The sequence below is a fragment of the Polypterus senegalus genome, chromosome 10 (genome assembly GCF_016835505.1).
Source record: "Polypterus senegalus isolate Bchr_013 chromosome 10, ASM1683550v1, whole genome shotgun sequence".
NCBI lineage: Eukaryota > Metazoa > Chordata > Cladistia > Polypteriformes > Polypteridae > Polypterus > Polypterus senegalus.
The window spans coordinates 504,320-531,603 of NC_053163.1; the positions used below are offsets into that span (position 1 = coordinate 504,320).

Genomic DNA, 27,284 nt, shown 5'->3' on the forward strand with positions numbered 1-27,284 from the left:
GAGCACAGAAGAAGCAGGCAGTGAACTGATACCGGAATACGGAAAATTAACGACACAGACGACCACCTGGGGCGTCATCACCCGAGGGGCGCGCGCGCTCCAATAAAATCGGCTGCACGTACACAAAGACTGGACACCGAGGTGGACCCCAGCAAGTCCTCCAGTAAGTCAGCTAATGCTGACAACCCGAGGGGCGCCGTCGGTTCACCCCGCCTTGGGCTCCAAATTGGCTTCGAACGGGACTGACGGAGGGGCTGAGATAAAGCAGATGACTCGTGTGTCGTCTAAATGGAGGGGGGCTTTGAGGTGCCACACAGACCACGGCAGGGGAGTTCAGCTCGCGTTTGACGTCAGAAGTCCCGTCTTGTCCGTGAAGTGCAGGAGCCAAACTGGCAGTCGCTTCGCATTACGGGCGCGGCGTGTCAATCCAGCGAGTCACCGACACACACACTATGGGCGACATGATCTGCAAAAAAAGGGAATGAACATTAAAATTATACACTGAACATGCAATCTTTCTTTCGCAATTTCATTTTTCGTTTACATTTTATAATTTAAAATTTCATTCCCTTTTTTGCAGAAAATGAGAGTCAAACGCCGTGAGCTGCCACTCGGGAGGTGTGACACGCTGCTATTTATTTAGTTTATTTGACTTTTCCTGTGAAACATCCAACAAAACCAGACCAGCTCACCCTGCGCCTCCAGTTTTCTGTTACACCGAAAGTGAAAGTGAAGAGTCGGTTCGTAGTCTCAGCTCGACATGCGTCTCCTGCCGCTCCTGCTGTTTCTTCTGCTTGGGACTTCAGGTTAGTTACGACCCCCGTGTTAGAGGTGGGATGTGTGTGTGTGTGTGTGTGTGTGTGTGTGTGTGTGTGTGTGCTGGGCCGCAGAGAGTAAAGCAGAGGCTCTGAAACTCCAGAAATCAGAGCCGAAACAGACGGGACTCCGTTTTGATGCGATGGCCGAATAGCTGACTGGTAACGAGGAAGAACAGAAGCAAAAAATAGTAATAAAAATAAAAAAAAAAGATTGGTTGAATGGATGGCACGAAAGGCACTACTGGCGCCGAAGAAAGACGTGAAGTGTGTGTCTGAAATGATGAGGGGTCCGTGATATACTGGATTAAACTACCAAAGGAGTTTTACTTTCACTTTGACTCTCACCCCTAAATAAAACAGGGTGGTAGCAAAAAAAAGTGTAAAGCTTATCATTGTGAACTCTGTCCACTTCTCGATTTACTGCACTAACGTGTAGTCGTCCTCCAGCACTCCCCTTCCTTAGTAGTTTTAATGTACCAGACCCGCCATCAGTGCGGTAGACAGACGTGCAGTGGGCCTGTTTGGTGACGTTAATCCTAAATAACTCGGGGGTCTGTCACTGGAGATCTACAGTGGTGCACCTGTCACTTCAGTTTGATTGACTTCATACAGACGTCTGGACCTGAGATACAACATCACGGCCATCTCTGCTCCCCTCCAGTATTTATAAATATAAATTCCAGATAAAACACACAACAGAGTCACCGTGAATATAAAGTCACCAGTAAGCGCTGCTATCTGAGAAGATACGACAGTCGACTGAGCTAAACTGAGCTAAGTAGAAATGCAGTAATGGCGTCAGGGTTGGTGTGAAGAAGCCAGGAGACTCAGCACTGCGCTGAATTCACACCAAACATTCCTACCTTGCTTTTCCTCCTCTTGTATGAAGTGAGGTCTTGGGGGCAGCAGCCTTACCAGTGAGGCCCAAACCTCCTTCACCCCAACCACACTTGCCAGCTGACACTATGGGATCCCAAGTCGTTCTCAGGCCATCTGGGACATATAATCCTGCCAGTGAGCCCTTGGTCTTCCCTGGGGGTCTCCTATCAGCTGGTGAAGCTCATAATCCCCCCACAGGGAGGTGTTCCTATAAGACACCTCAATTGGCTTCTCTCAATGTGAAGGTCGGCAGCTCTACTCCGAGGCTCTCCATTGGATGTCTGCCCTTCGCACCTCATCTCTAAGGGAGAGCCCAGCCACCGTGTGGAGAATCCTCGTTTTTGTACCCACAATCTCGTTCTTTCAGTTATTACCCAAAGCTCATGACCAGAGGTGAGGGTAGGGATGTGGACTGAGTGGTAAATCGAGACCTTGACCTTCTTACTCAGCTCCTTCTTCCCAGCTACAGATTGGTATAATGATCACATAACTGTGCTCTCCGTCCCAATCCATCTGTCGATCTCACCAACCCTTCACTCCTCACTCATGAACGAGACCCCGAGGTACTTAAACTCCTACTTTTGAAGCAGTAACTCACCTCCTGCTTGGAGAGGACAGTCCACCTTCATCCTAGTGATTTGGAGGTGCTGATCCTCATCCCAGTCACTTCACACTCGGTCACAAACTGTCCCAATACCTGCTGAAGTTCACAGCTTGATGAAGACAACAGGACCAAATCACCTGCAAAAAGCAGTGACGTGATTCTAAGGTCACCCAACTGGACCCCCTTCTCTCGTCAGCTCTGCCCATTTATCAGATTCATGAAAACCACAAACAGGACCGGAGACAAAGCAGAGCCCTGGTGGAGTCTCATCCTCACTGGAAACGGTGCTGATGCTTGTCTGAGTATGCGGGCACAGCTCTCACTGTGATTATACAGGGACTGAATTGCCTTTATTAGGGGTCCTGAAGCTCTGTACCACCCCACAGCATCAAACTCCTTCTCGAAGTCCACAAAACCACGTAGACAAACTGGGCGCACTCCCATAGCCCCTCCAGAATCCTCACGAGCCTGGATGGAATCCGTGTTGCTGCTCCTGGATCTGAAGTTCTACGGCTGGGCAGAGTCTCCTTTCCAGTACCCTAGCATAAGCTTTTCCAGTTAGGCTGAGGAGTGGGAACTGCTGATCATTGGAGCGCACCCTAAAAATGGGGACCACTCCAGGGGGACAACTCCTGATGACCTTGTGCCACTGAGTAGGTGTGTCGGCCATCAATGTCCACAGCCTTCGACATTTCTGGACAGATCTCACCCACCATGGGGGCTTTGCCAATGCAGAGTTGCTTAACTTCCTCAGTGACCCCCTTCAGCTTCTGGCTGTCCCTCCTCCTCCTCAGAGGGTTCACTTTGGGTTTGTTTGCGGGTACACTGGCTCTCCAAATAAAATATTAGTTAAGCACCCCTCCATTCACCACTACCCATCTATCCATCCATTATCCAACCCGCTATATCCTAACTACAGGGTCATGGGGGTCTGCTGGAGCCAATCCCAGCCAACACAGGGTGCAAGGCAGGAAACAAACTCCAGGCAGGGCACCAGCCCACCACAGTGCACACACCAGGGGAAATTTAGTATCGCCAATACACCTAACCTGCATGTCTTTGGACTGTGGGAGGAAAGCCACGCAGACACAGGGAGAACATGCAAACCCAGATGGGTCTCCTAACTGCGAGGCAGCAGTGCCACCACTGTGCCACTGTGCCGCCCCTTCCTCACTACCATATATATTAATAAAATTAATACTCTAAAAAGTGTTTTTTACAAGCCGATAAAGTGATCCTAAAAATAATTTTTCAGAATCATATTATAAATCTGCCTCAAAATCTGCATTAAAATAAAATATTAAAAATGCAAATAAATAAAGCTGAGGTAGACGTAAGTTAAAATAGTATTTACAGTAATCCCTTGCTATATCGCGCTTCGACTTTCACGGATTCACTCCATCACGGATTTTAAATGTAAGCGTATCTAAATATATATCACAGATTTTTCACTGGTTTGCGGATTTCTGGGGACATTGGGTCTTTTAATTTACGGTACATGATTCCTCAGTTTGTTTGCCCAGTTGATTTCATACAAGGGACGCTATTGCAAGATGGCTGAGGAGCTACCCAATCAGAGCACGTATTACGTATTAAATAAAACTCCTCAATGATATACAATGTGCTTCCCACGCGGTGCTTCGCATACTTGAAAGCTCTAACAGCCCGTATTGATTTTTTGATTGTTTGCTTTTCTCTCTCTCTGACATTCTCTGCTCCTGACGGAGGGGATGTGAGTAGAAGGGCTATTTGTACAGAGGCCATTTGCTTAGAAGATACGGACGCTCCTGTAAAAAATGCTGAAAGACTACCTTCACATTGATCCCTTCATTGTGGCCACTTTTTCGCAGCTGCTTCGTATACTTAAAAGCCCAACAGCCCTACTGATTTTTGATTGTTTGCATTTCTCTCTCTCTGACATTTCTGCTCCTGACGGCCCACCTTGAAGAGGACAATATGTTTGCATTCTTTTAATTGTGAAAAAGAACTGTCATCTCTGTCTTGTAATGAAGCACAGTTTAAACCTTTGACTAAAGGGTGTTATTTCATGTCTAGAGGGCTCTAATAATGTTAACAGTGTGGGAGAGTTTATAAGGGCTTAAAATATATAAAAATAACCATACAAACATATGGTTTCTACTTTGCGGATTTTCATCTATCGCGGGGGGGTCTGGAATGCAACCCCCGGCGATCGAGGAGGGATTACTGTATTCTTTTTGAATCAAAAAATCAGTTAAAATTTGAACCTTTAATAAATCGATTATCTAATTATATCTAAAATTAGTACAAATGAGGTGCTAAAAACACATCTTAAAATACGAAGGATATGTGGGTTAGCAGTGGGACCTGAAGAACAATTCTTAACCTCAGGGCCGCAGTTCAGTTATTAAGATTAGGGTTAGAGAATCAAATTAGGATTAGGGGAGTAGAGTGACGTTCAGCCATAGCTTGTCCACATTTTTGCCAGCCATATTGTCCTGAGCTGCTGGTTGTCTTACTGCCCTCTGTCCCCCCTTTCACCAGCGGCCTGTTTCTGACCACAGCTGTGCCATGTCTTTGGCTGGTGGTCCGTTCTCAATACTCTCGTAATGCCAGCAGGTCACAGTGGTGTGTCTGCCCTCGTTTGTAACCCTCACTCATTTCTCCATTATTACTGTCCTTCCTGCTTTAATCTGCTGTATGGACATCTCTGTTTGATGTTTCAAATGGACATCAGAAGTCTGGTGAAGTACGCTGAGATACACGGAGGGTCATACCTTTGAACTAAAGGCTGATGGCCTTCACTTTGTCTTCTTCTCTGTTTGTGCCTTCAGTGCTGACTGAGGCTCTTTAAGTCAAAGTGTCTGGAGACCTAAAGGTGACGACTGACCAGTAGAGTTTCTAGTCCATAGCTTTAGCCACTAAGCCGTGCTGCTTGTTCCCAGCTGTCCTCTGATGTCCCCTCTTGTTGTTTCAGGGTCACAGGCAGGAGTCACCGTGTTGACCTCACAGAGAGAAATCGTCGCTCTACGGGACTCTGATGTCATACTTCCTTGTAGCTTTTCTGTCTCACCGGGCACAATGGACCTCAAACTGCTGACCGTTTCCTGGTCTCACTATGGCTTCGTGATTGCCAAGTTTGAGAAAGGAGAGGTGACGGCGAGAGAAGAGGCCACTCTGTCTGAACAAAACATCAGACAAGGAAATGCCTCCCTGCTCCTGACATCCATCGTGAAGCGAGACGAGGGGCAGTACGAGTGTGAGGTCAAACATGCAAAGCAAGAAGGAGCGGCCAGCATGGCTCTGATCATCCAATGTAAGTGACGCTCCTCTGACAAAGCTGTCACATCAGTGTCCTAAATTTCAGATCATAAAGGCAGAGATGATGTCCTCATTTCTTGGTGGTTTTCTTTCTCTTTGTCTCCTCAGTGCCTCCTGAAGTCCTCCTACTGCCAGAGTCGGTTCATCTGCTAACTGAGCAACATCTGACCTGCTCTGCCAAGAACTTCTATCCCAAAAAAATCAGTTTCTTGTGGACGAGGAGCGGAGAGGCCGTTACACCTTTTAATACCACAGAGTCACAGCGGAACCCCGATGGCACATACAACTCATTGAGTGTTTACCGCTTTACACCCGTCAGCCGGGACCACCTGACCTGTGAGGTGCAGCATGAGGGTCTGAAGGAGCCGCTGAGGAGATCAGTCACGTGTGAGTAGAGCCGCCGACCTCTGAGGGGATCAGTGGGACTTTCTGAAGGCCGGTGTGAAGATCCTAATTCTAATTCTAATTCTGATTCTAATTCTAATTCTAATTCTAATTCTGATTCCGATTCTAATTCTAATTCTAATTCTGATTCTGATTCCGATTCTAATTCTAATTCTGATTCTAATTCTAATTCTAATTTTAATTCTAATTCTAATTCTAATTCTGATTCTGCTGCCCTCTCTTGATCCTCAGGTGCCTTTTATGGCAGAACATTTAAACTTCCATCACTACTCACAATCCATGGCTGCTCTTCTTAATCAGAAACATGCGGGTTGTTTGTTGTTTTGTTTTGTTGTCAAAATGGACCCCCAAACAAAGAATATTTATATAAAGATCAGAAAAAATATATAAGGATAAACATTTTTAAAGAGCACACACTGGCAATTACACCTTCTGACAGCAGATCTGTGTAGTGCGTCTCCACTGTTGAGGTGGTCCATTCAGACTTTATGGACCTGACCCTCCTGAGATGTAAGGAGATCTCCTGCTGAGGTGAACGTACAGCTCCTTCTGAACAAAGACATCAGATGGTAGGCACCTCCAGTGACCCTCACCACCCATTTGGTCTGTCCAGGTCTGTCCACCCCATCCTTCTGAACAAACTGACCACCCAATGGTGAGTAGTGACAGCTCAGCACGTCTCTGTACTTGAGCGTTTAGAATCAGATGAAATGACTACAGACTTGGCCGATGTCTTTTGATCAGCCTTGAGTTCCAACAATCCATGACAGACACAGAAATCCACCTAAAAATCACCACTTGAGCTCTGGTGTGTCTGGCTGTCACTCACAATGTCACACCTTCAGTATCTCCGTCATTCTCTACGTGAGTGTTGATGTCTCCCAGTGTGTCTCCACAATCAGTAGATGGTACCATTCTGAGCACCACAGCCAACCTCTCTGAACAGGCTGAACACTCTGAATAGTCGTAAAGTTCAGACACACAAGAAAAAGCCAAGGTGTGACTCTCTGCAGCTGATGAACCTTCAGGAGGGTCTTTGACCACAGAGTCCTGATGCATCAAGAGATACAATATCATGACAATGGCCAATGTGAAGCCCACAGCATGGTGGCACCTGAAGACAAAACAAAATGGTGTTTAAAAATCAAAGAATCTGCATTGCCATTTTCACTTTACAGCACATTGGACATCTCGCGCAGTTTCTCTCAGTCAGTTCTAATTCCACACGTGCTATTGACGTGCAAATCACATATAAGTTGTGCCAACTGTGCTGCACACCAAGTCAGTAAGCCATCGACAGGCACTCCAGCTATGAGCAAGTTATACAGAAGCTGCTGTACTCTTGTTCAGCTCTACACATCGCACAGAAACGACACAAATTATATTCAGATTAGAACACAAAATGTATTGTCAATGGAGAAATGTCACACAATTCTTCACAATGGCTCTGGTGTTCGCTGCCCAGCTTACATTTTTGGTCATGGGGATGCCAAGTTGCTTGATGTTCAACTCCAGTGCCTTTAATGTAAATTGTTTGATAAGATCTGGTTTTCTTCCAAACTCCAAAATAAGTTGTTTTGTCGTTGAGTACCAAGTCATTGTCATTGCCATATATGATGAGGGTCCTGATCAGCTGTCAATGTTCAGTTTGGTTATTATTATAATAGAGAGACCGAGGACTGCTGTGTCACTTGTTGTTCTTATAAGTGGCTTTACAGTCATAGCTGGGTAATGAAAAGAGTTTTGGACGTAAGCAACAGTCACGGGCTGCTCCTGTGCCTTCTGGTATTGAGGAGAAGGTCCCACCATCTCTCCTCACCACTTGTGGTCTGCCTGTCAAGAGGTCCAACGTCCAACTGCACTGAGAACTGGGAAGTCTAAGTCCCGTGAGTTTCAGCAGAAGCTTTGTAGGCCTGATGGTGCTAACGGCTGAACTGTAATCAATAATCAACATGCAGACATACGGAGTTTATTGTTCTAAATGCATGAGAGCAGAGTGTAGGGCTGAGACGACTGCAATGTCCACTGACCTGTTTGAATGATAATGCGAACTGCAGGGGGTCCAGTGGGTCAGGAATGACAAACTTCAGTATTAGTTCATTCAGGCATTTCATGGCTACAGAAGTAAGAGCTGTTGGACGGTGACGGTCATTCAGACGGGTCACTTTGGGGTTTTTAGGGACAGCAATAACAATGGAGCTTTAAAAATATTGAGGGACTGGCACAGTGAGATGCCATGTAGACGTCTGCCAATTTCAGAGCACAGACCTCCAGGAGTCTTGGGTGAATTCCAGAGGCTCCGGCTGCTTTATGTGGGCTTACCTGCTGTGGTACCCAGTAAGACAAATCCGCCCTGCGGTTCCTGGGCTTTGATGGCAACGTCACCGTTTGTGGCATTGAAGTGTGAGTTAAGTTAAGTTTGTCACGGAGGGCACCGTTAGTACGACTGGCGCTCACTTTACTCCCCTTATGATCTGTAAGCAGCACCTGAAGGCAGTTTTACGGGCATTGAGCGTTTTTTGAATCTCAGTGCTGAACACGGCCTTTGGTTTGGATAAGTGAGTGGCTTCTGGGCGAGTCGTATAGAAGGTCACCAGTTCATGAAGCTGCTGACTCCAGCTGGGCACTCATGGCTGTTGTTAGGACCTTCTCTCAAGATGTCCACACCCCTGCTATCCAGGCAGTCGTAGAGCTGGGCTGGCCATTGCTGGTTTGGTTTCCCCATTGGAGGTTCAGCCTTAGGTTTGTTTTCATATTCAGGTCTTAGCCAGATGGGTACGTGACCTGAGTGGCCCAAGTTGGGTTCAGGAACAGCACTGTAGGCATCCTTAATGTCGGTGGAGCACTGGTCCAGAATGTTATCACCTTTTATAGGGGAAAAAGGAAATATTATTAATGAAAGTTTGCTAAGCATTTCATAAGTTCACAGAGAATCCAACCTCCTGCTCTGACGTGAGGAGCGACTGGATGTGAACGTTCAGGCCTTGTGATGATGTCGGACAATTCTTATAAAGCTTCATCCTCAGTTTCTAGAGGGAGAAGAACAAATGGCTGTAAATATCATGAACTGCAGTCCCCTCAGTAGAAAGAACAGTCGGCCTTCAACTGAAAGGTACGAGCGATGAGGAGGACAGGATTCTGGTGTCGTGTCAGTGTCTGTGCACCAGGACTGTGTCTGATTAAATGTAGCGTAGTGTGGTCTGTGGAGGTCCTCCATTTTACTTCTCAAGTGATTAAATATCAAGGGGAGTGTCGTGAGAGTGTCGGCCCAGAGGGGACTGGGCGGTCTCTTGGTCTGGACCCCCTGCAGATTTTATTTTTTTCTCCAGCCGTCTGGAGTTTTTTTTTTTTTTTTCTGTCCACCCTGGCCATCAGACGTTACTCTTATTCTATGTTAATTAATGTTGACTTATCTTATTTTCTTACTCTGTCTTTTATTTTTCTATTCTTCATTATGTAGAGCTATTTTTTGTATGAAAATGTGCTATATAAAGCTATATAAATAAATGTTGTTGTTGTTGTTGTTGTCGGCTTCTCTTGGATGAGCAGGTTCTGTAATCGTCTCCCACGTCTCCACTTCGGATCTACTGAGCGGCTCCAGCCCTGCGACTCACCAAATCTCAGATCAGCCCTGCAGCAGTTGTGGTGGAGCCCAAAGCGCCTCAGCAAACTGAAGGTTCAACACAAGAAGATCTTCAATGTGTAGATGTGATCTGAGCATCCACAGACTTGACTCGAAAACCACAAGAAACAGGCAAACGAACAAAAACACATTAAGTGTGACTGAGAGAGCCGTGATGTTCTACACTGAGGAGCGCCGTCTTAATGAAAAGACAAAATCCATCCATCCATCATCCAGCCCGCTATATCCTAACTACAGGGTCACGGAACCAATCCCAGCCAACACAGGGCACAAGACAGGAAACAAACCCGGGGCAGAGCGCCAGCCACCACAGGGCGCACACACACCAAGCACACACTAGGGACAATTTAGAAGAAAAGACAAAATATTAAAGTAAACTTTTATAAGAAGACTGTAATCCAGAAGAAAATTAGATACACTAGAAATGAAAACTTCAGAAATGATACCAAGAAGAGATTTACACCTCAGGGGAAGCTCAGGAGAAATTCATAAAAAACTCAAATCGTAACAAAGAGAACTCCATAGTAATTAGTAATGGAGCAGACCCCCGTGACCCTGTGTTCAGATTCAACGGGTTGGAAAATGGACGGATGGATGGACTCGCTTTGGGTGACCACCGCACTCTGAGGGGCCCGTCAGAGACACTGAAGGCAGTTTGTGTGTTTGTGGCCTCATGGACACCCAGTGGACCCCCAAAGCTGCTGGTTCAAGCCCCTTCTGAGACTCTCTGATCTTCAGCACATCACGTAACCAGCAGTGAGAGACACAAACGTCGTCATCTTCACAGTGCGGAGGTTCACATGTAAGCACCTCCGGTTATGTAGAAGACAGAGTCTGACTGTGTGTTGTGCTGACTTGACTTGACGTGTCTCCTCCTGTGACTGACCAGTAGCGTGAGTGTTACCAGTCATGTGACAGTGGCTGTGGTGACCCTAACTGAACAATCTGGAGACCAGCTGATGGCACCGCTGAGACACAGGATGACAGATTATCATGTCTGGGGTCTCCAAGTGCTCCTCATGTGACTCCTGACTTGTGTTCTCTTGTACAGATGAGGGACTGACTGGCATAGAGGTGGCACTCATCGTGATCGCAGTCATCATCTTCCTCCTCCTCCTCCTCCTCCTCTTCTGGTTCTTCTCAGGTGAGTCTGCTGTGATCTCCACTGCCTGGCCTGTTGTGTGTTACAGTTGAGTCGCTGGTTCTTGATTCTCAAAGGTGCTTCTGTAGCAGTAATGGAGGCCTCAAAGAAACACCCGTAGACACTCGTGTGAGAAGGTCAAACAGCAGTAGTGGCAGGAACAGAATTACGATGAAGGACGTTGTGTGTTGAGTTCCACTGATAGTCAAACTGCTGGTCTTCATTCTCTTCACGTTCACTGCCAGGTGAACACAGCGCCCCCTGCTGGTGTCTGCTGAGCTGCCATTCAGTGAGCCTGGTGAGGTCGGTCACTTTTACTAAATGAGATTTTATTGAAGTTCCTGACCAAATCAGATGGTTTGAAGACTGAGACCCCTGCTGGTGAAGATGGAGGTCTCGGTCCTCATCAATGTGCTGTGCCCTCAGGTCACACTGGAGGTGTTTTCATATCCCACCGCTGCCACCAGTGACCCTGTTCATACAAGTTAATCTTCCTGACTCAGTTACACTCAGTGGTGCAGATGTGAAGAGCTTTTAATGTGTGAAGTGTGCTGTTAAAGGTGACCACGGACTGGAAGGGACCGCAGTACTGGTTTACTGTCACCTCCCATATTGGCACTCACTGCCTTTGTCACCTACAGTCCACCTTCAAGCTCACTGCTGGCTGTGCCTCTCAAGTCCTTTGCTATGTGATGTGGCCTGACCAGCGGTGGTGGTGACCACAGTTTAATGTCCTCAGCACTTTACCTTGTGGGCAGCTTTGGGTGGAAAATAAATGAAAGAAAACTGAAATATCAAGAAAAGAAATTGAGCAAGGAAATGGAAGATGAAGGGAAATAAAGAAATAAATGACACGTTAAGTGGCTACAAGTGGCAGTAAAGTGGGGACAAATGAGGCCTCACTGCAGGACACTGAACTATAAAACACAACTCAATTTGTCGTCATTGTCACCTCCTTATTTCATTTTTTGTTACCAAGTCACACATGTCACCTCCTTAAGATGTTTTCTGGACATTACTGACCACGTCACTCTACTCAGCTGGTCACTTCTGTCACCTGCTCTCTCTCTCTCTTTTTCTCTCTCTCTCTCTTTTTCTCTGTTTCAGTGTCCCTGTCACCTCTCGTCCCCCTCAAGTTGGTCCAGGGTGACCTCGGGTCAGTGAAGTGCACCCTCACAGGCTGGAGACTTGGACTGGTCACTCAGCACTGGTTTATCAATGACCAGGAGGTCATACTGGACAATCAGCAGAGAGACTGTGAGGATGTCGCCTCAGTGCCCCTAAATAGCCCCTCTGGTTACCATCTGAAGACAGACCCCCCTAAGGAAGGCTTCTTTAGGACAGAGACCCCCGTGACCCTGCAGTTTACACCGACCCTAGCTGACCACAAGGGGGCAGTGTGCAGGTGTCATGTCCGTCATCGGCTCACCTGGAGGAGCGTGGAGCGCACTGTCACATTACGGCCGATATTCAGTAAGTGACCTCCTGGTTGAGCCAGTCCAGCTCACTGTCCCTGACTCCATTTTGTCACTCACTGTTGTCTCTCCTGTCCCTGATCTCCAGTTCGTCCACAACTCTCAGACATCGAGAACGTCTCTCAGGACTCGGACACCGACGTGAAGCTGCAGGTCAGAGCTGATGAGTTTCACCCCAAAGACATCAACTTCACGTGGTCAGTGGGAGGCAGAGAAGTCACCTCAGAGTCAGCAGACATCACAGATAACAACAATGGGACCTCCAGTGCAGTGAGTGTCTGCTCTGTCCCACTGTCTGAGGTCCAGGAGCCTGGGTTCAAGGCCTCAGTGGTCATTGAGCACGAATCTGTGGGAAAAGTGGAGAAGACGGTCACCGGTGACACCCCAGGTAAGCCCACCACTCCAGTGGTTTAAAGTGCACAACATGGCCGCTCTGTTTTATTGTCTCTCTTTGACGTTGGAATTTAGAATGTTGTTGGCAAAGCAGAGGTGACAGAACAGTGAAGTGACAGAGCAGTGAAGTGACAAGGCAGTGAGGTGACAGGGCAGTGAGGTGACATAGCAGTGAGGTGACAGAGCAGTGAGGTGACAGGGAAGTGAGGTGACAGAGATGTGATGTGACAGAGCAGTGAGGTGACAGAGCAGTGAGGTGACAGGGCAGTGAGGTGACAGAGCAGTGAAATGACCACGAAATGAACGATCAGCAGGGGAGTCACAGGGTCTGAGTGGGAAACAATCAGCAGAAAGGCAGTCTGGTGACATGACAGTGATGTGAGGTCAGCGGCCATACTGGCCATTAAAATAAGGTCACAGTGCGGTCAGGCCATCGAGGTCACAGTCCAGTCTGATCTAAAGATCTGTAGGAGGAAACTGTGGAGACTCGACGAGCCAAACGAGCGCCGACTGTCCATTGAGTGACCGCTGACAGGACAGGCCTATTCAGGGTGTAATGGGGGACCAACGCAGGGCAGAATGCCAGAGCATCGGTGGGCACAACAGCAGACAATCTCACTCCGACCCAATTTACAGTCCCTGATTGACCGAATGTGCAGGTCTGTGGAATGTGAGGGGGGATTAAAGCATCAGGGGGGATCAAAAAGCAGACGAGGAGGACTGGGAAACTCAACACTGGAATTTGAACCTTGGACTGTGAAGCTGTGAGGCAGCTGTGCCAAGGACTGTGCCACTGTTGGGACAAACAGAACACTGAGGTTTATATTCTGTTGACTGATGGACACCTGGGTCAGGTGGTCTTTGCCTCGTATGTCCATCTCGGTCTTTCAGTGTCTTTGTTTCGGATTTAAGTTGTGATTTCAGACACTGAAGAAGTGGCCTCACTGGAGTGTAGGTGGCACAGCAGTTAGTGCTGCGGCCTCACAGCTGACTGGCTCTGCTCTTTGATGTTCTCCTCACGTCTGCCTGTCTTTCTGTGATCAGATCAGAGACTTTGGCCGAGTGCAGGATTCTCCCATTTGAGGACTGGTGTCCCATTCAGGGCTGACTCTGTCATTCACTGGGATCGTCTCTGGCCTTTGAGATCCTGAACTCCACTAACTGATATTGAAAGTGGCTGGCTGACTGTTTGGTGTCCTCTAGTGACACGTCTGAGAGCTTTGACAGTTTGGAGACGTCCCTGCCTCACATGACATCAGACTGGCATTGACGTGGACCCTCATAGAAACTTGTTAGGCTAAATTGACACAAATATGAAAAAGTTTGTCATCACACAGAGAGCCTCAGACACCTGGTGAAGGTGACAAGTAGTGTGGTGACCAGAAGGACTTCAGGACCCTCAGCTTTGGACTTGATGTTATGTTGGAGAAATGAAGTGAAATGGGGTCTGAATGAGGGTGAAAGGGTGAGAGGCCGAGAGGCCCGTTGTCATCAAAGTCAAGTCATTGTAGTGACAACATGAGCTGAGGATCTGAACAGAGAAGGCCAGCCATGAAGGTTATGATTCTGAAATATGACTCAAGTTATAAAGAGATGTACTGGGGTGATGAAGGAGGATGTCAGGTTATATAGCGCCCCCCAGTGTCCAGGGCTGTGTAACACACTAGTGAGGACTCACCTGGAGGACGTTGTACAGGTTTGGTGTTCATATTAAAAACGACACAGCAGAGCTAGAAGACGTCCAGAGGAGGGCGACTGTGAAGACTACGGAGAGCAAGTGAAGAAGATGAAGACGATGAACTGAAGAACTGGAAAGTGTGAAAGGAGTCAGTGCAGTGGATTTGGGCTTTTACTGTAAAGTGAGATGTTCATCAAACACAGAATGGACGTTTCTTACAGAAATCCTGGAGTGTTTTATTCACAGCGGATTCCTTGAAATAAACGAGCAAGTAGTGCGGCAGAACGTTGGGGACCTCCACGTCTGGACTGGCTGATATTTCACAGACGTCTGGTGGGAAACGTTCGTCATCAGCTCAGGTGCTGCACACTCTTGACGGTGATGCGGGGCTGTGATGTGGAGAACCCTCTCATCAGCAGTGATGACAAAGTGAATGTGTCTTTGGGTAATGAAATTAAAACTGACAATGAAACTGAAAGCCATTGTGATGAATCAGGAAGTGACTGACCAGTCCTGTTTGTTTTCAGGTATCGATGGGCGCCCCCTGCTGTCCGACATTGAAATGCTCAGGTTCACTAAGGTAGGTGAGCCCTGCACCCTCAGCTGCACCATCTCCAGGTTTTTCCCCAAAGCTCTCACAGTGACGTGGCTGAGGGTCCGAGCAGAGGGTGGACATCAGCCTGTCACTGCAGGGTCCCCTGAGTGGAAAGCCACAGTGACCACCAGCCACCCAGAGAGGAGGAACAACACGTATGAGGTGACCTCTGAGGTGCAGTTCACTCCTAACAGTCTCACTGAAGTGGAGGAGATGACGTACATCTGTAGGGTGGGACACGGGACCCTCATGGGGATCACCAAAGAGAAGACGTCCGGCAAACTGGAGTTAACAGGTGAGACTGGTTTACTCAGTGGCTGGTCCCAGTTAGACTGGCCGACTCTGTTAGAACTTCTTGTTTCAAGTTTTCTTTCTATTTCTGAATTGTTTTTACATTTTTCATTTTATTCTCTTTAAATATCAGAAATGCCAAAGTGTCTTCTGCTGCCCTCACTGAGACTGTGATGTCAAATTCAATCCTTTATTTCGTAGTCTGAAGCAAAGCCTCAATGTTGGTGTCCATCTCTCCACTTCTCACAATCTCGTCTTCTACTCTTCCAGCTGATAGCAGGCGTCCTCGACTCTCTGATGTGCAGATTCACTTCACTGAGTTTCGTCAGCCCTGCACCCTGACCTGCAACGTCTCGGACTTTTACCCCAAAGACATCAACGTGACCTGGATGAGGAGACACAAGGGAACACAGGAGACTGTGAAGGCAGAGACACGGGAGTGGGGGGCCGCAGTGAGTCAGTGTGGGCCTGTATTGACCGGTAACAAATACTCACTGGTGTCTCAGGCCCGATTCACCCCTCAAACCCTGAGTGACCTGGAGGACATGGAGTTCATCTGCAGAGTGGATCACGAGGCTCTGATGGGGAAACCCACTGAGAAGATCTGCTCAGAGATTCCTGGTATGATCTGTCATGTGACTCCTCACCTCCAGCCCGTGAGGTAACTTAGTCACATGACCTGCCGTGTCACCTTCTGTGTTTGTCTCCTCAGGTCTGCACAATCGACCCGTCATGTCAGACATTCAGGTGACTGAGTTTAAAGGACTCGGCCAGGACTGCACCCTGAGCTGCTCCATCCAGGACTTCTACCCTAAAGACATCAGAGTGACCTGGCACTGCCACAGGGCAGGAAAGATGGGACCAGACATCAGGACTTTACAGTGTGACCCTCAGGCAGGAGAACGAAGCTACCAGCTGGAGTCTAAGGCCATCTTCACCCCTAGAACTCTGAGTGACCTGGAGGATGTGAAGTACATCTGTAGGGTGAAGCACAAGACTCTGAGAGAGGACACCATGGAGAGGAGCAGTGAGAAGCTGAACATACCTGGTGAGTCCGTCTGTCTGTCTGTCTGTCTGTCTGTCTGTCAGCACTACGTGTCGTGTGGAGTCACAGTTTAAGATCCAGTCCTGCCAGTATGGGGTCTCCACTCAAGATGCTCTTCACACTTGACTTTTGTTGGATTTCACTACTGTGACATTCTGTCTTGACGTCAACACAACTCACTGTGTGTTTCAGCGTTCAAACTAAACTACCAGTTAGTGCTTTACTTTCTCTAATCTGCACCATTCATGGTTATGAGCTCAGGTTTGTTTCCAGTTTATAAAGTTAGACTTAGAACTTGACAAGCTGAGGCCACGTCCAGCCATGGAGCAGCTCCTTCATTACCAGTAATATCTAAGCCTGATGCTTCACTTTACCAGCTTGAAAGGACACTTAAAAAAAAAAAAAAAGTGGTCACAAGAGAAACCAGTGAGGGCAGACCAGGACCATGATGACCTGCTGCTGGCGTTGTGTGTGAATCTCCCAGTGGTCAGCGTGTTAGAGGCTTGTGATCGTCCATTGTGTGCTAAAGGTGTGCGTTCAGCGTCTGCTCTCCAGCTCTCGGCCTGCTCTTTCCTTATTTTTTCCTCTTTTATTTGCTCTTTAGACTCATCAGACATTTTTCTTGTCTATCAGCTGAGCAGAGTTGACCGCTTTTAAAGTATTCATCACCGCCTCTTACCGCTGATGTGCTGCTCCACTGCAGGAGTAAATGAAGAGTGAAATGTTTAATGATTAGACTTGGAGCCACTAGGGGGCACTGCAGCAGGAGGCCAGGCCAGAAGTGACCTTTACTGTGATTGGACAGCAGGGTCAGTGAAGTGTGGTCATAATGTCAACAGGCTGGGCACTGCCACTCACTTTACAAATGAAGCTCAAGCTGATTTATTGTCAGATGCCAACATTTAAGACTGGCAGAGTGTGTCCACCACGTTGTTATTTTATGTAGCGCTGTCCCTGAGTGAGCTCTCTGCGCAGGGTCCTTACACGTCAGGTTCCTTTGTCACCTATAGTGTGACCAATGACAGGTGAGGTGACTAATGCGGCCTCACTCAGGGTGACAGAGCAGTTTTACTGTCAGTGTCATTCCCTTCAGTTGACGTCTTTTCTGTTATTTCTGTATTCAGAGACAAGCCGTTATAAACCATCCTGAAGAAAACAGGAAGTTTGGCTTCTCAGTTACATCCCATAGCACACAGACATGAAATAAAACAACAAATAGAGGTCTTTCTTTGTGCCTTAATCAGCTCTCTTTTCATGGGGGTCTCATTATAATTAGATGTCTGTGTGATGCCCAGGTTGCCTGCTGCTGGCATCACCTAATTGAACCCGCATCATTGATGGGTTTAGACCGACGTGGAGCAGGTGAATGAGGACACAGAGAAACAAGAGGTTGGTGCAAACAGAGCATCGTGCAGTTTAAGTCAAACAATAAAGTGCAGTGCAATTCATCTTAAATCCAATAAACACGAGAGCTCATTTCGACCAGGAATGCAATGGTGGCTGGCAGTGAGTGAAAAGGGCTGCTGTCCTGCACAAGAAAAAGAGACAAGATGGCTGACCTTCTTCACTCACTGTCAGTTCTGTTTCATTCCTGGCCAATCTGACCAATAAAGTGGTCAGCAGTAAAGAGAAGCTTCACATTTTACTTATTGAATTGACATTTCACTTGGGACTGTCATCTTGAAATTCTGTATATAAGTTGATAAATATTTTGTACGTCTTTATTTGTAACTCAGGCAGTAGTGTTATATCATTGATAAGAACAGCAATGGTTTGATGGTTAAGACCCCCCACTCACCCCCCTTTAAGACAGTCTTTATAATTTTACTACAGGGTTGGGGGAAACCCCCTCAGACCAGTTTGGCCAGTGATTCTCTGCAGGGCTCATTCAGCCAACTACCCAGCTTCACCTTAACAAATGGTATTGGGTGGGGCGGCAGGTGTGAACCCCACTGTGTGGCAGCAGAATTCTATTGGTCTAAAGCTGCCTGAAGCCTTTAAGTACCACGACACCTGATTGGCTGTGTGTTTGGTCAGAGAGTCTAGACATGAGTTTGCTTTACTCCTCCATCTCTCTTACAACATCACCATGAAGAAGCCTCTCTCTGTCACACCACAGCCATGAGGAGCACAACTCGGCAGCCATATTGAGACGGGCATGTGGCCTGTTCTGACTGAAAATGAGGACTAAACTGGAGACATTAAAGTAACTACAAGTGTGTGAGTCGCCTGAAACTCCACGTCAGCATTGATCAGGCTGTATGGTGGCCAGTGTTCACTTGTACTTTGATTATTGTTATTATTATTTATGAATATTCTCAATAATTAATTTTTTAAAGTGTAACTTAACCCCTGCTTGTCTTTTTACTCTTTGTAATTCTCTGAGGTTATAAATATAGAAGGGAAGGTGAGGAGACGTTCTGAAGTACAACACCTGATAAAGTGGGATGAGTCTGTGGGATGTGAGCCATTCTGACAAAGGCTACACAATCAAGAATACAAAAGGGGGAAAGTCGAGGAATGGAGACCTAAACTGAGACAAAACAGACGCCCTGAAAAAACAAAAAACAGCACTCTATGTGGACATCTTAGAGAGCTCTTCACAGTCTCCTGTGATATGGAGACCCAAACCTGGTGACTAAGGGGTGTAAGACCACCAAACAGCTTCACTCAGGACCTTACTGACCAGGCCAGGCCTCCTTTGTCTTCCTTGAACAGCCTCACTCACTCCAATGGCCTTCATCCCAACTACGACTGGTCTGCCTGAGGCCTAGCAGGCCCAAAGGGGACCAAAGCCTTCAAGAGAAACTTAAGGGTCCTAAAATAAATCAAAGACCCCCACAAGTAGGAGGGTCACGTATAACCTTGGCATGAGAACAAAGAACAACATGAAAATGATTTTATAAAAAGAAAGATTTATTAATGATAAACAACAGAAAAGTGAAAAGCGAATCATCACAGAGCCAAAGACCCAACAAGTCCCCCTAAACAAGTCCAGCAAGTCCAAGAGATCATCGAGAAAAGACAACACAAGAAGGACAATCAGCTGGACATCCAACAGAACTGAAGGCTTGGCTGATGAGTGTGAAGACAGAAGGGGGACACAGCAGCCGTGACATCAGGGTGGTCTCACCTCTTGGGGGTCCTCTCACAGAACACAAGGAACACAAACAAACCTAAACAGACAGAAAAAAATTAATAAATAATAAAACAAAATCAACAGTAATAACATAAAAATAAGAATTAAAAGTGAACAACATGAACAGAAAACACGTAAAGACACGTAAAGACACAACAGGAGCCAACGGCTGAATTTGGGGGTCACCGGTGTGTAATAATGACATGCAGAAGACCTGCAGAAATGACTGATGTGCCACATGTTATGTCCCCTTAGCCCTGACTGAAGTGGTGGTCTTTGTCACTGTGGTCACCTGCTCTTGTCTTTTTTTTTTGTGTTCTGTTGCGTCCCCCCACTTTGTCAGACATGCAGATGTCCAGGTGGGACGGTCTCGGCCAGTCCTGCATGCTGAGCTGCTCCATCCTGAACTTCTACCCTAAAGAGACTGAGGTGACCTGGCTGAGGAGGGACACGATGGAGAGCAGTGAGGTCACTGCGGGGACTAAAGAGTGGCGGGCTGATGTTAGGACATCGATACCAAAACTGGAAGACCTGAGCTACAGAGTGGACAGTGCGGTCACATTCAGCCCCAGGACGCCGGGTGACGTGGACAACATGGAGTACATCTGCAGGGTGACACACAAGAGCCGGTAGGTGACAATCATTGAGAAGACTTCTGGGAAGCTGCTGTCCACAGGTTGGCACCTCGGTGGTTTCTCTCATTGCAGGTCCCCACTTTACACTGAAATGTGAGGAAACGATTGACGTGAACGGCCAGGAAAGCAAAAATTTAAAATGTGTGAGCTGACAGACAGCCACCATGACACTCGAGGGGACACTAAAGGGGACAGTCAAGGGGACAAGGGTCTTTATAGCTTTTAGATATTTCTTAATTTTTAGTTTCTATTAAGTTTTTAATTGTATTTTTTAGTTTTAATTTAGTTTTATATTTTTAGTGTTTTCTAATGTTAGTTTTTATGTTGTTGTTTTTCTTTGTATTTTCTTGTTTAGTTTGTCAGCAGTTAGTTTTTGTCACATTTTAGTTGTTTTGTCCTCCACACCACAATACTGAGGTGGCCACTGTTGAGCGATTCTGAAAACTCAAAGTTATCTTTAGAGTTGATAAAGTGAACATCAATCAGACTGCGTACCTGTCACCATGACGACTGGACACCCAAGGTGACACTCTGTGACAGACCTCCATAGTGTCCTGATGATGTGACACCACAGGCTCATATCGCTGTATACATTCGCTCTTATTCTCTATTTATCTTTTTATATTTCCTAAAGCTCACTATACGTCGTCTCCTCATTTATTCCTCACTGATTTCTTACTTTGGTTATTTTTGAGATTCTGTTGAAGTCGCTGCTTCTTAACATTCAGCCCTGCGTAGAGTGCGTTGGTACCAGCGTCTTTATGTCACCTACTGCTCAGAGTGACACCTCAGGCCATTCACTCCCTGCTGAGTCTTTTTTCTACTTTGCTCTGTGTGCCCAAAGGCCTGGCATGCAGCCCACCTGAAGACATCACTTACACCACAAAACACGTAGGAACAAACGTATTGTGGCAGTGACAACACTTAATGACATGCCAGTAACATCCAATGGTAAGGCAGGTCACCTCTGTCAGTCACACACTCAGCCCACATACACACGAGGAGAACACGCAGACTCCACGACCAGACTGGCAGTCATCCGGTGAGCTGATGGCACTGAGTGACAGGAACACAAGCTGTGCCACCACACTGCCTACGTTAAAACAAGTAAGTGACACGACTAACAGTAACTGAGTAATGTCAGCTCAGTCGATGACACTGATGTCACATGTCTACATGTCTGTGTTGATAGCCACAGCAAGCAGGTGACAACGCGGTGAGATGATTTACTTCAGTGTTTCTCCACCTTTAAGTATTTGTGACCCGAGTTTTCATAACAGTTTAATTTCGCCCCCTAACGTTTTTTTGAAACCCTAATAAAATGTATTCCTATATTTATTGCTGCCGATACATCGCTACAAGTTTAAAATTTCCCTACGAATATCGAAATTATGCCACATATGGCAACATTCGCACCATCTTTTTTGTTACGTCAGGGGGTGTGCCCCACAGTTTGAGAAGGGTTCGCTTCCCGGGTCCTCCCTGTGTGTAGTTTGCATGTCCTCCCCGTGTCTGCATGGGTTTCCTCCCATAGTCCAAAGACATGCAGGTGAGGTGGATTGGTGGTCCTAAATTGTCCCTAGTGTGTGATTGGTGTGTGTGTGCCCTTTGGTGGGCTGGCACCCTGCCCAAGGTTTGTTCCTGTCTTGCACCCTGTGCTGGCTGGGATTGGCCAGCAGACCCCCGTGACCATGTGTTGAACGATGACTGACTGACATGATTAATTATTTATTTATTTATTATTTACGACGTTTCATTTTAGTTTTTATTAACAAGTAGAACGCTGTGACCAGAGAGACCCAAGACCTCCCTCCTCAAGTGGCCCACCAGTCCTGAGGCAGACGTACGAGTCTGTCATGTGTGTCCCTGTCACGGAGGTCCACTGCTCCACATGACCCCCTTCTGTTTTCCAGCTCTACGGCGCCCCCCGACTGTGTCAGACATTCAGGTGACTGAGTATAAAGGCCTTGGTGAGCCCTGCACCCTCAGCTGCTCCATCCAGAACTTCTACCCCAAGGACATCAAGGTGACTTGGCTACATGTCAGTGGGGAAGGACAGAAAGAAATCGGAGCCCACCCGGTGACCCCAGTGAGAGGGGACAGGGACTACAGAGTGGAGGCTGTGGCTGAATTCACCCCGCAGACTCTGAGTGACCTGCTGGACTCGGACTGTGTGTGTGTCGTGCATCACGAGGCCTCAGATAAACCTGTGGAGAGAAGTCTTGGCAAAGGGTTTTTAAAAGGTAAGAGCAGAGGTCAGCCTGTGGGGGGCGCTGTGCACTCTCTGAGGACCCTCACTGTCTCTGCTTTCTCTTTCAGGTGTTACTTGTGAGCCCACCGTCTCAGATGTGCAGGTCCACTTCACTAAATGTGGTCAGCGCTGTACCCTCACCTGCGTCATCTCAGACTTTTACCCCAAAGAGATCAAAGTCACCTGGATGAGGAGACAGAAGGGAAGACAAAGGACAGTTGAGGCTGGGAAGGGGGACTGGAAACCCACCATAAGTCAGTATGGGCCGTCAGTGACAGATACTGGGTACTTACTGGTGTGTCAGGCTGAATTCACCCCTCAGACCCTCAGTGACGTGGAGGACATGGAGTTCATCTGCAGAGTGGAGCACAAGACTACGATGAAGACGCCTGTTGAGAAGAGCTGCTCTGTCATTGCAGGTGAGAGACGTGATGAGCCTCCTCATCCTCAGGCCCCCTGACTGCTGAGCTTAACGTCCACCTTCACTGTTTGCCCCCTGGTGTCAGATATACAGGTGACTTTACCCCCACCTGTCATGTCCCCTGTCATGTCCTTTCTTCTTCATGCCTCCTCACCTTCTTCTTTCTCTAATTATGTTTCATATCCCCCTCACTTGTTACCTGTGGTGGCCATCACTAGTGACCCAAGTGACCTCATGCCCGTCTTGCCCATCATGCTGTGTTCTTCTCTCCATCTGTCGCTGAGCTTCTGATTCTCACGATGGACTTCATTAGAGAAATTCATACGGAAATCACAGAGCTGATGTGAGGGGAACACAAAACTCGAAAGGTGTCAGATTAGTAAAAAATAAAAATGGAGCCGAGACCACCACATGACGGTCATGCTTAGTGATGGAACTTTATTAAAGTTTTTTATTTGTTATTTTCTGAAAGTCATCTGAGCACACAAACAGCTGACTTGATGTCGAGGTCTCCTAGTGGTGAGTGTCACATTTGTGTCACTCGGTCACTCATCTTGTACTCTACTGTGCCTGGCTGGCATTTGGGGGGTGATGGGATGGAAAGCACAACTGGACAGTGTGGTGGCCACCTTGTTTAAGTAAGCCAATTGTAATGAACTCCAGAAGGTGGACACGTCTCAGGACAAGGCTGATAGCCAACTGTGATGGGGAGCTCTGTGAAAGGCGCTATATAAAAAGGGTTGACTGATCTTGACAGACCTCCACTGTAAACACACCATTACTGTCATATACAGATCTGCATTTTACTAATGTCTTTATTTAAATGACCTTCTGAAAGTGACCACCACATGTGGTCTGACCGCTGGTGCCCCCCCATGCGCATGTCCTCTTTGGTGTTTTCTCAGCCAAATGCCCAGCAGGTCTGTGAGTTTAGTAGGACATTTGGTGTCTCACATCGTCTCACTTCTGACCCTCAAGTCCTGCAGATTAGTGACACACCTGCTACTCTTTGATCACAAAAGTCCCCTGAGGGGCTGGGTGACTAAACTGGCAGGGACATTTGCACACAGACACACACACACACGTGAGCAGACTCTCAAGTCATCTGAGGAATGAAGAATGGCAGACAGACAGCAGACGTCACCATCTTTTGTTTTATTTGGTCTCTTAATTTTATTGTCAATCAGAACCACACAATGCTGGACACGTTAAACATTAGAGGACACGTGTGACACACAGGCCAGCGCAGCCACGTATGTCCAACTGCACACTTCCAACACGTCCATTAACAGAGTGTAAGAGAAGTGCCAGCCATGGATGGGCGTGCCAGTTGAGTGAAGGGCAGCATAACACAAAGTCAGAGGGGCTCCACAGTGCCCCCCACAGTCACTTAGATGTGTCACCTGAAGACCCCTCTTTACACCTCCTGCTGGCTCCCTTTTGTAATTTTCGCGTATTTGGATCTTTGTTGGTCTTCCCTTTGACGTTTGCCTTTGTTTTCTGGTTTTGAGTTCTGATTCTTGAATTGGTTTTACTCTTTATTGGGGTTGCCTTTTCTCTTCTTTTCTTTTATATTTTGGTTTTCTTTTGACTTCCTTTTTTTAATTAATTTGTTTTACTTTGTAATTGATTTTTTTTAGTTCTTACCCTTTTTTCTTTGTTTGATTTTATGTATTTAATTCATTATATATATATCATATTGTATAGGTTTCATTTGATTTGTTTTTGTGCTTGAAATCAGTAAAAGTGCCGAAGATTTCATCTGTTCAGGGTGAAGCTTTGTGACTTTTCTTACAGATCTCCAAATGAATAAAAAGTTTAAAAAAAAACAACAAGTTAAACATCCCATAATTTAATTGCTTGGTCTTTCAGGTCGTGTTGCCCCACTAATCACTTCATTTTCCACTTGATTTAAGTGATCTGTTTGTTTACGGCCCATGAGGTCACCCAGAATGTCACCTGCTGTAGAAGTTGGGATCATCAGCACTGTGAGCTAAGATGGCAGAACACTTTGATGTCCTGGGCAGCTGAAGAGGGGCTGTCAGCATCGGAAGCAAAAGATCTGAAAGGCACCTGAAGGCGCTCTGAGGGTCAGACATTCAAACGTGTGGTTCATCTTGACCAGGGCTTTCTGGTGGTCCCTTCTCACTTTAGGGAGTTTGTAGCCCTTTGGCCTTTCCCAGACTGTGGGCACCTCGACCCTTTGTGAATTTGTGATGCCCAAATCACCACCTTTGTTCTTGTGATGGGTCAGGGTTACTAAATTCATTACAGGCCTGAAACTCAAACATGTGCTCCACCCCCTTAGCTACCCTTAGGACCACCACTGGTGATGTTTAAGATGGTTTGTTGTGCTCATTGTCTCTGAATTGTTTTTTCTTCTCTCTTTCAGGTGTCTGTCTGTCCGGTCAAAAGAAAACAGAAAGTAAATAAAATAACATCAAACTGTGTGATTCAGGTAAACCAGCAGGACGTCACTGACCTATCTGGCCTTTCTTGGTGTATCCAGTGGTCAGCTTGCTGCTCCACTGCCGTGTACTTCTAGGTCAGCTCATCCTGACACAATGTCCGCCTCAGTTTACTCACTAAGGTCCAGTTCTCTTTATCGCCTCTCCTTGTTATTTAGCAATCACAGTGGAGCACCCTGAGTAAACCCTGTGATGAAACTCTCAGTGTTTGAAGAAGCCACATCGACCCACCCAGACGTGCCCACCCACAGTCAGCTAAGAGGAGGAAATGAGCCAAAGTAACCAGAAAGCTGGTGGTCCTTGGGCTGCCCCTCCACCTCTGCAGGCCTCATCAAGTCACTTTGAGGACTCCTGAGTGGGCTGTCCAAGGTGGGGGGTCCTGTACACATTTCTATAACCCACCTGACTGTCAAGTGGGAGAGAAGCAGCTGCAGTCGGTCATTCTGGTGGCCACAGTGTCACTTGTTCATCTGTATGAGAGCTTCAGGGCTTGTGCTTTGGGTCTGGTTGGTGGTCTCCATTCTGGTTGGTGGTCTCCATTGCTGCTCTCCTAGTCCCCACATCTCTTCCCAGGTTGCACTGCTGTCACTTTGCTCTGCTGGTTACGACACTTCATTCCTGTGACTGTCACACGGTGAGGACGTTTACTTCTTGTGACTCTAAAGGCTCAGATGTTTCATTGTTGGTGGTTGAGTTTCTGTGGCTGTCGCTGCTCGTCTCACGTCTGCCTCTTATTTCACAGATTTTACTTTATTTGTGTTCATAGTTCACTCTGAGTGTTTGTAGGCCTCTCCACGCAGCACGTCGTCCTCGTTGTCGTCTTCTTTTTATTTCATTTTCAGACTTCAAGTCATCAGTTTGTTCTTCTTTGGTCACCTGAAGCCTAATAAAGTGATGGCCTGCAGAGCCAGGACTCCATGTCTTCTGTCTTCTTCTCCTCCACTTCTGTTCCTTCGACTCCACAGCAGACGTCAGAGCGCAGTGTTCAAGTGTGTGGCCTGAGCTCCACTTCTGTGTCCTCCATTGATAAACGACCAGGCCTCAGTGGACAATTCAGAGCAGACCACTCACTGCAGGGGGACACAGATGTAGACGTAGGTCTGATGAAAAAATGGACTCTTGGAGCGAGACCCTCGACACCCCTGCTGCCATGTTAAACACTAAAGTCAGGGTGTCGTCTTCAGGAGCTTCACTGTCCTTTTAGGGCTCACTGAGGGGTCTCACTTTAGGACTGGACTGAGGGGACCTGACTGCAGACCACCTGACGTGTAGACATCACTGACACCGTGTCTGCCTTACCTGTCATGGCGTCTTCTGGTTTAGAGCAGCACTGCCACCTGCTGGTGGAAATTAAAAACAGCACCAGCACTGCAGTTGGATTGAGTGCCCACCACATCAGAGTCTGAGGGGGGACGGAGCTGTGGAGGTGGAGGAGGACAAACCTGCTGATGAAGAGCCTGGGGGTCTGTGTGCCCACTTAGTGCAGACGGAGATGAATTCACTTGTAATTTGGACCAAATGTAATGGAGAAGGTGAGCGAGTTTGACAAGTTTGACACCTGAGTGACAAGTTCACTTGTCAGCAGTAAATCTAAATGGGTCTTTAAACTCAAAGTCTACCTTGTAGAAGGTCCACTAGTTGTGTGTGCTGTGGATTGGCGGTCAGTGAACCAACCACTGAATTAAAGCACCTGAGGCACTCATGGTGACACATGCTGGCAGGTGACATGTTGGGACGGCTGACTGGCTGTAATCGGGGGTCTCGTTGGTCTCCTTCTCAACTCCACGTGTGTTTCTTAACATCATTTTAGGCTCTCGGTGATCTTTCTGTATCTAACAATTCAAATCGGCCCCTGAAGCCCCTTTATCTGCCTCGCCAGTCAGTGCTCTGTGTGTTTATCGTCGGGGGTCCTGAGGTGACTCTCCCACTGTGGCCCCCATAAGTTGACACTCAGGCCTTTTCTGGAATCCTAATCTCTCGACCAGAAATCCTTTACATGAAATACTGAACTTCATAAAAAGCAGTGCTTACAAAAAAAGAAACGGTTGCTATTTAAAATAAAGAAGTCACATTTGTTTTACGGCTTTTCATACTCAGAGTATT

General features: G+C 47.1%; 1 protein-coding gene across 2 annotated transcripts; it reads left to right on the forward strand.

The window, feature by feature from the left end:
* Positions 1 to 317: 317 nt before the first annotated feature.
* Positions 318 to 27,261, forward strand: LOC120536421. Of its 2 annotated transcripts, XM_039764760.1 has the most exons (12): positions 318 to 806; positions 5,258 to 5,596; positions 5,710 to 5,988; positions 10,701 to 10,793; positions 11,898 to 12,263; positions 12,354 to 12,653; positions 14,864 to 15,226; positions 15,493 to 15,843; positions 15,935 to 16,270; positions 21,955 to 22,284; positions 22,361 to 22,711; positions 25,106 to 27,261. In XM_039764760.1, exons 1-12 carry the CDS (start codon positions 761 to 763, stop codon positions 25,144 to 25,146), a joined length of 3,195 nt encoding a protein of 1,064 aa, XP_039620694.1. In that variant the 5' UTR covers positions 318 to 760; the 3' UTR covers positions 25,147 to 27,261. The 2 variants fall into 2 exon arrangements, with proteins under 2 accessions (XP_039620694.1, XP_039620695.1); XM_039764761.1 differs by lacking the exon at positions 10,701 to 10,793.
* Positions 27,262 to 27,284: the final 23 nt, after the last annotated feature.

Bases quoted from the DNA above. Each gene is read 5' to 3' on its own strand.
- LOC120536421 (XM_039764760.1), top strand. From the start codon at position 761: ATGCGTCTCCTGCCGCTCCTGCTGTTTCTTCTGCTTGGGACTTCAG. The intron at 807-5,257 runs GTTAGTTACGAC...TTGTTGTTTCAG, and splicing joins TCTTCTGCTTGGGACTTCAG to GGTCACAGGCAGGAGTCACC. The intron at 5,597-5,709 runs GTAAGTGACGCT...TTGTCTCCTCAG, and splicing joins CATGGCTCTGATCATCCAAT to TGCCTCCTGAAGTCCTCCTA.